Below are 12993 nucleotides of genomic sequence, written 5' to 3'. Positions count from 1 at the left end.
AGTCAGTGACAAACAATAAACCAAGAGGATCTAAATTGGATTATTTGTTGGCTAATTATTAGCCACCAACAAATAATTAGCCAGGAGGATCAAACCGGGCCTTAGTTGCATGCATGGGCCTGAGTCTAGCTTCATCTTCTAGTTGGATGTAGGTGTCTAGTGAATGAAGGTAATAACAGGGCGGTTTGCGGCGTTCGTTGCTGGAAAACACTGTTCAATCTTTTTCCTTGTGTCCGTGCGTGAGCTTAGTTCTTGAGAACGAGAGTTCCTGGGATGTGCCAACAGGCTCATAGAAGAAGCGAACCTATATATAACACTGTTGGCTTTCATTGATGGCACTAAAAGCTAGTTCAAAAAATGTCAAGTACAAATTAAATTTATGAAGAATCAAACAAGCGACAAGTATATGTGAACTAATAATTTTTTATGCGGAAGCACTCTTCGCTTAATTTACGAAGTTCAATCCAATCCCTAAAGACACAAAGGACTCCAAAAGGGTAAAATCGAGACGTCAATTGATTGTTGATTGGATGCTTTAAATAAGTTCATGGAATGATTATGAGACTATTAACAAAAAAGAACTTGATTTGAACACCAAAAAGTTAGAGGAAATACCAAACGTGAGACCTTTAGGGCAGAGCGACAATGTTAGCCAAAAGTCCGACAGTGCCACACAACAAAATTTGCTCTCATTGGCTTTCATTGGTGGCACTAAATGCTAGTTCAAAAAACGTCTAGTACAAATTTAATCAACTTTTCAAGAGCATGGGGTTGCCTAGAAAATTTTCCATTACCAATACTTTAACACAACATAACATAAATAATTAAAGGCTCGGGCCCATATAATATGTAAAGCATTCAGGAATTCACCATTAAAATGGGAAGTAAGAAGTCTAATCTTCCATCAACAGATGAAAGCTATTTTAGTCTCCTCGACGTACTCCCGCAACATGTACTATCGTAAGGCCGAGAGACGCCAACTATTGAATTCTATTCATCGCAACAAAAACGACATCTATGTGCTTGCGTAGCTGATCCCTCATCCACTCAAATAGAGGGATAGGTCGCCGGCCTAGAAACTCGGACAACTTTGGGGCATGATTACCAACATAAAACCAGCACTAGTGCCAGTTCTTATGGAGGTCTTCAAATAACAATTGAGGTATTGACAGTTAGCATGAAGCTAAACCTCAACACCCCTAGCAATAGCAGGTTGGTCCTTGCTAGGGTGAGGATAGAGGAAGAAAAGATACTAGAACATAAAAAGGAAGGAATTCTAAGATATGCCTCATAAAGGTTGGCAAAGATGACAAAGTGCAAAATTGAGTTAGGGTTAATAGGAACAAGCTCAATCTGCTAATAGTGAAGAAGATCTTGAAAGAATTTAAAAGCAGGAAGTTTAAGGCCTTGTTTGGCATGGCTCCAACTCCACAGATTTCTGCTCCACTCTACAACTCTAGATGGAGTAGGCTCCACATGGAGTTGGAGCTGCCTAGGAGGAGGTGTTTGGCTTGCAGGTTGTTTTTAACTCTAGAAAAAGATGTTTTTGCACCTGCATGGACATTTTTGCAATCCTCTCTAACACAACTCTTCTTCCTTAGGATGGTAACGTGCACCTATGGGCAGAAGGTAGGAGGCGAGCGTAGAGCAGGAGGGCACCGGGCGGCCATGCAAGGGACGAGCAGGTGCAGGGGGTTATGGGAACGGTTGGGGCGGTGGTGTGGAACGAAGGTAGCACACAGGGGAGGATGGCAAGGCTGAGGGGGCACTAGGCATGACACAAGGGGACACGGGGAGGGGGAGGGGCTACGCTTGCCTCTAGGGGTAGCACGAGTGAGGAGACAACGCCTGGCCTAGGAGCAGTGCCGAGCTAGAGGGCGACGCTGGGCAGAACATTGCTAAGTATGAGCGAGGTAGGTAGCGCAGGGGAAAGAAAAAATGGAACGAATTGTTATGTGATCGATAGCATTTATGGGTAAATAACATCGAACTCCATGTCTAGGTCTACTTTAGAGTGGTTTGGAGCTAAAAAGGAGGTGCTCCAAACTATAGGCTCAAAATGAAGTAGATGTCCACCAACTCCGCTAAGTTGGGCTGCTCCAAAAAAGATGGAGTTGAGGTGTTTGGCTGGTTCCACTCAATTCCAGCCTAGAGTTTGTAGTTGGAGCCATGCCAAATGGGCATAAATCCATGCTCGAGAAAAGTGGGATAACGATAATCTCATCAACATCTAGCATCAGATAAGGATCTTTACCAGAAAGGTGCCATTAGATTATTTTTTCCTCTCGCAACAATCCCACCACATGAAGAGCACGAAGATCTTTATATTCGATAGAGGAAGCCTCAAATTATTGAGTGTGAGCAGCGGCCATGGGATCGAATTGAAGTGTTAGCGGCGAAAAAGTTTAGGTCAAGAAAGATCTGTGGAAGATGAAGCGACAACTATGAGGTGTGCTGGAAGGCAAAGAATGCGAACATATGGTTCATAGAAGACTTAAGTGTTGTTGGATGTTTCCTTTTATAACAGGTCATGGAAGCTGAAGCGCCACAGAAAATTTTCTTTATAAAGCGACTAATGAAACTAAAGCGACATAGAGCGACCGAATTTAAAGCGCCCCAGTTAGGTATAGTGATCGAGTCCTAAGTTGATGACTTGGGAACTGCGTCGGAGACTCAGCCAAAAGACAAAACAACTCGGACACATAATTTTAAGACATACAAGAAGATTCAAAAGTCAATCACCCAAGCAAATCAGCTTTAAATCCTAGGGTAGGGGTGGAAACAAGCCGAGCCGAGTTCGAAAACTCGGCTCGGTCAAGTAACAAGCCGAGCTCGGCTCGGCTCACTCATCCGATGATCCTGAAAAATCGGTCGACTCAACACGCTATCGGCTCGCCGAGCCAACGAGTCTAGTCATAAGCGTGAAATCGTCGTGCAAATTATAATATAAAATCACAAGAATAATTTAAGTAACATACTCCCTATGTTTCAAAATTTAATTCATTTGACTTTTCAACCCTAACTTTGACCACTCGTCTTATTAAAAAATTTCATAAAAAATGAAAAAATTAAGTCCTATGTAAAGTATATTTGATAATAAACAAAACCATAATGATTTTTTGGCTTTTTCTATAATTTTTTGAACAAGACGAGTTGGTCAAATTTATAATAAAAAAGTCAAACAAATTATAAATTAGAACGAAGAGAGTACTTTAAATTAGTAAAATAATATATTACTAATATAATATATAATATAGAAAATATATTAATTTCATGCATTAATCTCAAATAATATAAACTAATCATCTATTGGTATTAATACTATATTCTAATTAGAATTTTATGTAACAAATTGTTGTTGGGTCGAGCCACAAGCTAGTTTGTAAGCCGTAGCGAGCTGGCTGGCTCGCCCTTTTCACGATCCAAAAAAAAGGCTCGACTCAGCTTGTTCTAATCGTCGAGCCACTCGAGTCACTACGAGTCAAAGTCGGCTCGTTGAACTCGAGCTTTTTTCCGAGGCGGGCATGAATGCATGATTTTATAGGAATCAGTTTAATTTCACATTAAAACATAGAAAGAGAAAAAAAATCTCAGTTTACACAAGGTCTGACTCGTTGAAATTATTATGCTACCATCCAGTTCAACAAGGCATCAAAACTCGAACCCATGCATAGCATCTCAACATCCATTTTGAACGAGAAACGTCCGCACAAGAACAGTTAATCAATCCAGAAGGCACCACAAATTTACCCAATCAAGAATTATCACAATTTTATTATTTCCAAATGGATCCCTATACGATTTCATCACAGAAGGATTTTTCATAGGTGTGCAAATCAAATTACAGAAGCTGATGAACGTCATGCATGCACACAAGAAGATTTTTTTTTTTTTGACGAGGTCATTTCGTCACAGAAGAATTTTTCATTTTGAAGACGTTCATCAGCTGGCATCTATTCAGAGTCAAATCAGAACATCGTTCACGTTCATCTGAACTGTGAAGTTGCCAACCGAATCCTTTCAGATGTGTTCACCAGTCTCACTCAATCAAAAGAAATTACAGTCCAACTCCCAAAAGGTCACGCAGGATCATAAACAATAATGGCAGTAACCAGTTTTCAAACTTCCAATCCGCCTAATATATAGAGCAGCCCTTGCATCCTAATCTCACAACACAGAGCAAAACAATCACCACTGCAGGTAGAGCAAAACAATCACCACACATGGCAACCGGATCATCGCTGGTGCCACTGCTGCTGATTGCAGTAGCTGTTGCACAGATTGTTGGGTCACAAGCTGGTAGCATTTCCATATACTGGGGTCAGAATGGTGGCGAGGGCACACTGGCCGACACCTGCGCCACCGGCAACTACAGGTTCGTCAACTTGGCATTCCTGGCAGCCTTTGGCAATGGCCAGCCTCCTGTCCTCAACCTGGCAGGCCACTGTGACCCGACAAACGGCGGCTGCGCAAGCCTCAGCGGCGACATCAAGTCGTGCCAGAGCAGCGGTGTCAAGGTCATGCTCTCCATTGGCGGCGGTGCGGGCAGCTACTACCTTTCCTCAGCCGCGGACGCCAAGGATGTTGCGACGTACTTGTGGAACAATTTCTTGGGGGGTCAGTCATCTTCCCGCCCCTTGGGTGATGCAGTCCTTGATGGCATAGACTTCGACATCGAAGGCGGCACAAACCAGCACTGGGATGATCTTGCAAAATACTTGAAAGGGTACAGCAACTCTGGCAGGAGGGTGTACCTGACCGCTGCACCTCAATGCCCGTTTCCTGATGCCTGGGTTGGTGGTGCGCTCAACACCGGCCTGTTTGACTACGTCTGGGTGCAGTTCTACAACAACCCTCCTTGCCAGTACAGTTCAGGCAGCACCACTGATCTTGCTGATGCATGGAAGCAGTGGCTGTCAATTCCGGCGAAGCAGATCTTTCTTGGCCTCCCGGCTTCCCCTCAGGCAGCTGGGAGTGGTTTTATACCAGCTGATGACCTCAAGTCTCAGGTGCTTCCATTGATCAAGAGCTCAGGGAAATATGGAGGGATCATGCTGTGGTCCAAGTATTATGATGACCAAGATGGCTACAGTTCTTCAGTGAAGAGTGATGTGTAGGTTGTTTTCCTGTGATGTGTCACAATATCTGTGTGTTACTTGTGTGTATGTGAGCACTATGCCCTATGATTTGTGAGAAATTATGTGTGACTCTGGATAGTGTAATAAGTATTACTCGAGAATATGATTGGATCTTCTAGCATACTGTTCGAATCCTTCAGATGGCTCAAAGAAAACGCAAAATTATAGAAACTGTTGGCTTTCATTGATGGCACTAAATTCTAGTTCAAAAAATGCCTGGTATAAATTCAATCAACTTTTGAAGAGCATGGCACTGCCTAGCCAACTCTCCATTAACAGTACTTTAACATAACATAACATAAAGAAGTGCAATCTTTCGTTAACAGATGAAAGGTATTAATTATCGCCTCAAAAAATGTATTAATTTAAGTGGCATAACAAAACTGAATGCTACCGAGATTCTACATCAGTTTCCAGCTAACTAATGTCACACTACATACATCTAACACAGGAACTAACAGTAATTCGAGTTCAGGGCACAAAAGCACATACACTGTCTAAGAAATAATGTGTATATATAATGTACTACTATCAAAGTGTCCAGACAGTCAAATATAATGTTGCTAGGAATAACACTGGTAACAACCTTCTAAAGAATGAACTACTTGCGGAGCTGTGATGGTGTCGAGCCAGTAGCAAGGTCAAATCCAGGAGGAATAAATACAACATCATCCCATTTTGAGGAGGAGCTATCCTGCAATATGCTTTAAATTTTAGTAGGATTGAAGACAAGTAAACAGAATATGGCAACTAATGATTTGTGTGTGTGTGTGTGTGGGGGGGGGGGGGGGGGGGTCAATCTTGAGTCACAAGGTCTATGCTATATGTGAATCACAAAGGTATGCAAAAGTGTCAACAGGATGCACTGTGCCAAGGACAGGTGTAGAATACCCAATTAATTTATGCAAAAGTTAAAACCAGAATGGGTCAGCCAATGACGATAAGCTTGGAGGATTATACTAGCTATAAGGCTAGGGTATCCAGATTTTAATATGCAAGGATCACAAAATTTCATAAATTCTGTTCTAGAGAGCTTATGCATACCTTCATAGATTTAATGATATCTTCCAAAGAAGAAACCTGAAAAGTATAGCACCTCAATATACACTTCAAAATTTTCAGATCTATCACTTTGCAGAAATAAGTTAAAGTATAATGTACTACCTGAGTGTCACCAAACCTAACAGCAGGATTAGGTTTTTGCTGATCACGGGAGGTCCGGTGCAGTGAGTTATCCAAGTCCTCCTAAACATATGGAGTACAAATTAAAAACCAGAACAGGATGAAAGGCATGTTCAATAGGGAAAAGAAACAAAGATCCCCTAACCTTTCTGAAAAAAACTGGACGATATCTCTTGTTGTCACTCATCAAGACCAGGCTCCTTGACTAAAAAGTAATGTCACATATTCACATGTCATGCACAGAATAAGTAAATGCCCAACAAATAGAAACGTTTCTTTTTAAGTAAAATTGAGCTTAGCAGTAGGATATGAAGGAGCTGATAAAAGCAATGTCTGCTCTTATCCTCAGGAACAAAAAAAAGCAATGCCAGTAGAGATTTCTGAAAATTATTAAAATTAGCCATTTCTCTTATCTACCAAACAGAAATGAAAATTATTACAAATTAGGTGAGTTATTCAGACCTGAAAAACTGGCACTCCTGGAAATCCCTCTCCGGCATACAGTCCTTCATCTTGCATCAACTACAACGGTACAGTGCTAACTTTTTATATGTGAAGTAATCATTAGTAGAAGAATCTTCAGAGCATGAGCTATAATCATAATGCACTAATCAGTAGGCAGAGGCAATATCTCACCTAAGGGTCTAATACTTTACAATGATTTTTTGGCAAAAGCATTTGTGATTTGTGGCATGGAGATTAAATCCTAAAGCTACCACAAAAGTTCCTGCCAAAGTATGTTCTTTGTGCTGCCAACACAAATGACCTGTTAGACTGTCCGCAGCGGTTCCCCTAAATTTTTCCTATATCACACTTTTACGCCACGTTGTCAAGATTCCAACCTCTACTTTTTCATTTCCCGCAGCGGTTCCCTCTAAATCTCCCCCCTATACCCCACTACAACCATAAAATATTTTTTCCCTACTTATTCATTACCCTTATCAATTTTTCCTCTACTAAAACAACACTGTCGTGCACGGTATTCAAGGGCAGGGGGCGGCTTCCACACGCCAGATCTAGCGGATCCGTGTAGAACGCGCTTGCACTGTAGCAGTTTTAGCGCACACAACTGCGGGCGGTAGCATGTTCCTGTGCGCGCTAAATGAAGGGGAGAGGGCTGGTGGCGCGCATCGCTGCAGGCAGTCTTACACTAGACTAGATAAGGAAGAAGAAAAATGTCTCCGTATTCATTCAGCTCAATTTAGATGTTGATATCTTTTAATCCTAGTCACTTAGATGTTTTTCAAACTTACTCAATTAGATTTTTAGCAATCCAAAAAAATATAATGAATATTGTTGACATGTCAAAATGTCTGGCATGAAAATTGTGCAACATAACTAAAAGCGCGCGGCGAAGTGAAGAAGATGGTGCTCCTGCCTTGCCAAAGTCGGCTAGGCCAGCCACTAAACCTGTCCAAGTCAGGTCTCCAAATCCAGCTAGGACTTCCTCCAAACCCGACAAGGCGACAGAGTCGGTGGTCGGCTTCCTGTTGTCAAGCCGCCTACAGTAGTCGAGCCCCCATGAAACCCAGCCTCAAAGTCAACTAGGCAGACTTTTGCTAGATTCTGAATCGATTCGTTTCCAAATCAGTTTTTAATGTGGGGACTTGCAAAATATGTATTGGAGTTATTTCCTACTAGGATAAGGCCACCTCCCTGTATATAAATGAGAGGATCACGACTGACTGATTGAGGTATCCAACATCCAATCGTTCAAAAATGCATCTATTATCCCTTTTTCTTCTCCATCTTACTGTTTGTCATGTCTTACTGTAAAATTTGACAACATTCTAGATGGCCCTGTCAATCCTAGGATAACCTCCACTTGCTCCTCCCTGACAGATCTTCTCCAGAGGTGTTCAGGTATCTACGCGGCAGAGAGTAGGATCAACATCGACTAAACCGGTCTTTAGATTAGTTTGATTAGTTAGGTATGTTCCTCGCTACATTCAAGGTCGTGTGTCGACCGCAGCGTGCTAGCCCTTGCTGTTGTGTGATCTAGATCTCTTCCAGCGTCAACGAATACCATTCATTTTTCATATAAGCCTCTAAATCATACTATATACAATTATACACAACCTGGAAGGAAGAAGCATATGATTTATCATCAAGATATTTCATGATGTTATTTTCAAAGTTGTACATATTTGTCTTTTAAATTGCACAGTATGCAAGAGGCAATAATATTATACAACTAAGCAGAGGAAATCCTTTTCGTGCAATCATTTTGTTTATTACATATACAACAGAATGATAAATTTTGGGAACATAAGAACAGCAAGCAGATAGCTTGTTTTTGGTCAGTCACAAGTACCACCATCTGTTAGAAAAGATTGTCACCTTAATTGCATTAGCCACCTGAGATGAATCAGGGAGGAATCTAAACGCCACACCATCCGACTTCATTTGGATAACCTGGAAACAAAATATATACCCAACAAAACGCACAAAATTCCGTTCAGGGGAACTGAAACAAATTTTAAGTTATTAAAACACAAAGTAAAGATGTATCCTATCAATGATGTTGCAGCAATAGAGGCAGAAAAATAGTTACTAGGTTGATAAACAATCTTCCAAGGGAGCAAAAGAATGTGGGACAGCAGCCACTGATTACATACAATTAAACGAGCATAACATATCCCAATAGAAATAAACAGAAAGTGCAGTTACTTTGCAGCCTAGGCAACTTCTCAAAGACATCTTAAACAAATTTTTTGATGCATGACATATAAGGAATTGCAATTAACTCTAACATTTCAGCAACACCGGAAGTAGATAAGGCTCCCAGACAGTCTCATAACCTTACTTTGCTACCCAATTTTATGGGTAATCTGACTTTACATGTAAATGAGCAACTAAAAACAGGTCCATCAAACTTTTAGAATTTTATACAAGTGTCTTACAGCAAAAAATCCACCAATGTGCAATTTTTTGAGAGTTAACTCCATTAATCAAGCGACAAATTTGCACACATGATACTGTAACTAACACAGAAGCCTTGCAAACAACACGGGAACTCATGACACGTACAAGACAGTTGATGCTGAAGCACAAAATCAGATGATTAAACAGCTCTAAATGCAAGAGCAAAATGAACACATGGAGAAACCGTAAATTAAATTCTGCCCGGAGACACAACGATTGCAGCAGGGACGCGAACAGGCTTTACATTGAGCAACTTGAGGGTGCATGACTATTTGAGAAATAGGATGTCAACATATAAGACACTGACAAAAAAGAAACAATGATGGTCACAGCTAAATGCCACAATTGGAACTTATATGCTTAAATTTACAGTTAAATGTGAGAACATTGGTTATTTGAGTACAGTTAAATGTCTATATACACACTATTTAAGATATATATATATATATGTTTAAATTTATGTGTAATTACCTTACGCCCCTATTGGAACTTAGCGCCTGCTACCCGCTATAGCCTATTTAGTACCTTGAAGTCCCCTAATTACTAAAGACTAAGAGAAGCTGAAACACATGGTGGTCACACAGGTATCAACGGAAGTAGTGCAGGGCATTCCAAACCAAGAAGAAGCAGCACTCTCACCTTGTTCAGCGCGACAGGAACGACACCAGAGCCGGCGCGCATATCGCCATCCATCTGCTCCAGCAGCGCGTCAGCATCTTCCTTCCGGAAGCAGAGCAGCCCGAGCGCCTGCGTTGGACTCACGCTCTCGCCCCCTTGCCCTCCCACGCGTGTGGACGACACAAGCACGAACTCCTGGGCGGCGTTGGCGAGCGCGTACACGGGCACCCCGGCGAGCCGCTCCTCGATCTCAGAGGTAGGTAGGGCCCCGGAGGTGGAGGCTGGCGAGGTGATGCGCGCCCAGGGCGGCGGCGGCGGGAGCGCCCGGGGGAAGGAGGAGAGGAAGGAGGTGACATGGGCTTGGATAGGGAGGAAGGGGTTGGGGAAGCGGGGGCTAGGGTTAGTGTCTATGTTGGAGGTGCCGCCGTTTGTAGTTGGGTTCTTGAGCCATGGGAACTGGAATCGAAAAGGCATGGCGGCGACGGTGGCGGCCGGTGGCCGGTGGCCGGTGGGAGAGCCGGAGAGGAGAGAGGCAGGGCCGCAACCCGCAAGCACGGCGGCTGCACGCGCACAAGGAAGAAGATACGAGCGCAATAGTTCAGGTGTTTTGGCTTTTGGGTGAGTTTTCATTTATGGGCCTTTTCCGAGCGTATGTGTTGGGCCCGTTTTAAATTCATGAAAAAGTTGGGCCTGCACACCAAGGCCTGTGAGCCTATAAAATGTTGGTGCATCTCGACTCTCGAGAAAATAAGACTTGAAGACCTAACGGGCCATCCAGAACGAATTTAAATCCATCAAAAGTTCAGGTTAATGCAAATTGTGTAGCTCAATTATTAGTAGTCACAATAATGATGCGTTGCACCGTCAAATTTAATACTTATAAAAAATAAAGTTAATATCAAAATAAATATATGGTCACAATATTAAGGTATAATATTTGTTCTTATCAATTTAATATCTAAAATGCCATCAGAAGTGGCAAGACCATACAAGAAAAGGCGGGTTTTTGAAAGTGTTTCTGACCTGCTAAAGTATGCAAAGAGGGAACCTTCCCATCGGAGATCAATTTCTATGTTGTCCAGCATAATCGAGAAGTCATTAGCTGCTTCTTTTGTATTTAATTTTTTAATAAACGGTGACAGAAAAACTTCTGATGTCATTAGCTCTACACAGAGACTGAAGGAATCCTATCCATGTCGAAGAGACCAGCAAATCACCAAAAAAACAATCCTCAAGTTCCGATCGTCAAAAGTTGTTAATGAATTGTTGTCCACTTTTATTCTTGCATATCCATCAAAAGGCTCAAGTATAAGCTTGTCAAAAGCTTCTATTGCGAGAGAATTGTTGAAGCTAGATCCTGAAAATGTACTACCAAATTACCTGATAAAAATATTATAGAAGAAGGAAAGATATGACCCATGTTAATATTTTATGAAGCCATCATTTGGATGACGATGTTGTCAAGCGTTAGAAGAAGGTAACTATATATATATATATATATATATATATATATATATATATATATATATATATATATATATATATATATATATATATATATATATATATATATATATATATTCTTGTTAGTAACCATCACTTTAAATGAGACATATTCCTGATGATCTATGTGGTACGATTAAGAGGTTGTGAAGCATATTCAAAGGCTGATGCAACACACTTTGTTGCAGATAGATTTTGCCGCACAAAGAATATGCTAGCAGCAATAACTATTGGCAAGACAATAATTACATCAATGTGGCTTGAAAATTGTGGACAAGTAGATTGTTATTGATGAGAGGAAGTATATTCCGATGGATGAAATAAAGGAAAACGATATAGGTTTCAGCATGCTTATAACACTGCCCTCAGCTTGCAAACATCATCTTCTGCTGGTATTGTGAATTTTGTAATCATATTTCATCAATGTATGTCCTCGATTCATTTTTTACTGAAAATTTAATTACAGGGAAAACAAGTCTTTGTAACATCAAATGTGAAACCAAGTCAAGTAGTGGTGACTAGCTTTGGTTAAAGCATCATCAGGACAGGTCAGCCATATCTTATTTTCCCAAACTTCTGTTTGTGTTTGAAATTTGAATTACATGTAAACAATGACTAGATTAGTTATACAATACTCCCTCCGTCCCAAAATATAATTTGTTTTAGACTAAACATGCATTAATTAATTGACCTATGAATATAGTATGTATGTATGTCTACATCCATTATTATTTATTTGAATTTGGACGGAAAAAAGAGGGCTAGAAAGAACTATATGTTGGTATAGAGAGAGTAATTGTTTTGTAGGAAACAGTAAGGGGTCCCTAATGGTTAATATGTCAAGGATAATTGAAAGTCGCCTAGAGGGGGTGAATAGGCGGAATCTGAAATTTATAACTTTAAACACAACCTACAAGTCGGGGTTAACGTTAAAAATAAAACTGTGTCCGAAAGAGAGGGGAAAACAAATCGACCAAAGAAATAGAGCGGATGACACAGTGATTTGTTTTACCGAGGTTCGGTTCCAAAGAGCCTAGTCCCCGTTGAGGTGGTCACAAAGACCGGGTCTCTTTCAACCCTTTCCCTCTCTCAAACGATCACCTAGACTGAGTGAGCTTTCTCCTCAATCAATTGGGTCACTTAGACCCCGCAAGGACCACCACACACTTGGTGTCTCTTGCTTTGATTACAAGTGTTTGAAGAACAAGATGGGGAAGAAGAAAGCGATCCAAGAACAAGAGCTCAAAGAACACGAGCAAAACTCTTTCTCTAGTCACTAAGTGTTTGGAGTGTATTTGGGACTTGGAGAGGCTTTGATTCTTTTGAATTGTGTCTTGTATTGATTGCACTAGCTCTTGTATTTAATGAGATGTCTGAAAAACTTGGATACTTGGAGTGGTGGTGGTTGGGGGGTATTTATAGCCCCAACCACCAAACCAACCGTTGGGGAGGCTGCCTGTCGATGGGCGCACTGGACAGTCCGGTGCGCCATCGGATACTGTCCGATGCGCCAGCCACGTCATCCAACCGTTAGGGTTCTGACGGTTTCGACCGTTGGAGCTCTAACATCTTGGCGCACCGGACAGTCCGGTGCCGCACCGGACAGGCACTGTTCACTGTCCGGTGC

At 41.5% G+C, this 12993-nt stretch overlaps 2 protein-coding genes and 1 pseudogene across 2 annotated transcripts; 2 read left to right on the top strand and 1 right to left on the bottom strand.

Moving 5' to 3' along the window:
• The first annotated feature begins 3691 nt into the window (after positions 1-3691).
• On the top strand, positions 3692-5618 carry LOC103632225 (acidic endochitinase). The gene has a single exon (XM_008654043.4). It carries the CDS (start codon positions 4224-4226, stop codon positions 5115-5117), a length of 894 nt encoding a protein of 297 aa, XP_008652265.1. The 5' UTR covers positions 3692-4223; the 3' UTR covers positions 5118-5618.
• Positions 5456-10429, bottom strand: LOC100216723 (Protein TIC 22-like chloroplastic). The gene is made up of 7 exons (NM_001143128.1): positions 9885-10429; positions 8661-8735; positions 6783-6842; positions 6466-6525; positions 6303-6383; positions 6183-6218; positions 5456-5832 (listed from the first exon to the last, which is right to left on the bottom strand). Exons 1-7 carry the CDS (start codon positions 10335-10337, stop codon positions 5740-5742), a joined length of 858 nt encoding a protein of 285 aa, NP_001136600.1. The 5' UTR covers positions 10338-10429; the 3' UTR covers positions 5456-5739.
• On the top strand, positions 10336-11898 carry LOC103633812 (uncharacterized; annotated as a pseudogene).
• Positions 11899-12993: the final 1095 nt, after the last annotated feature.

The sequence above is a fragment of the Zea mays genome, chromosome 7 (genome assembly GCF_902167145.1).
Source record: "Zea mays cultivar B73 chromosome 7, Zm-B73-REFERENCE-NAM-5.0, whole genome shotgun sequence".
Classification (NCBI taxonomy): Eukaryota; Viridiplantae; Streptophyta; class Magnoliopsida; order Poales; family Poaceae; genus Zea; species Zea mays.
The sequence above is the reverse complement of the archived record's forward strand: the minus strand, read 5'-3'. Positions and strand labels throughout refer to the sequence as shown.

Excerpts from the sequence above, each read along its gene's own strand:
- LOC103632225 (XM_008654043.4), top strand. The coding sequence starts at position 4,224 with ATGGCAACCGGATCATCGCTGGTGCCACTGCTGCTGATTGCAGTAGCT.
- LOC100216723 (NM_001143128.1), bottom strand. The coding sequence starts at position 10,337 with ATGCCTTTTCGATTCCAGTTCCCATGGCTCAAGAACCCAACTACAAAC. Across the intron at positions 8,736-9,884 it reads TTCCTGTCGCGCTGAACAAG|GTTATCCAAATGAAGTCGGA; the intron begins GTGAGAGTGCTG and ends TTTTGTTTCCAG. Across the intron at positions 6,843-8,660 it reads AGGTGGCTAATGCAATTAAG|TTGATGCAAGATGAAGGACT; the intron begins GTGACAATCTTT and ends GTACCGTTGTAG.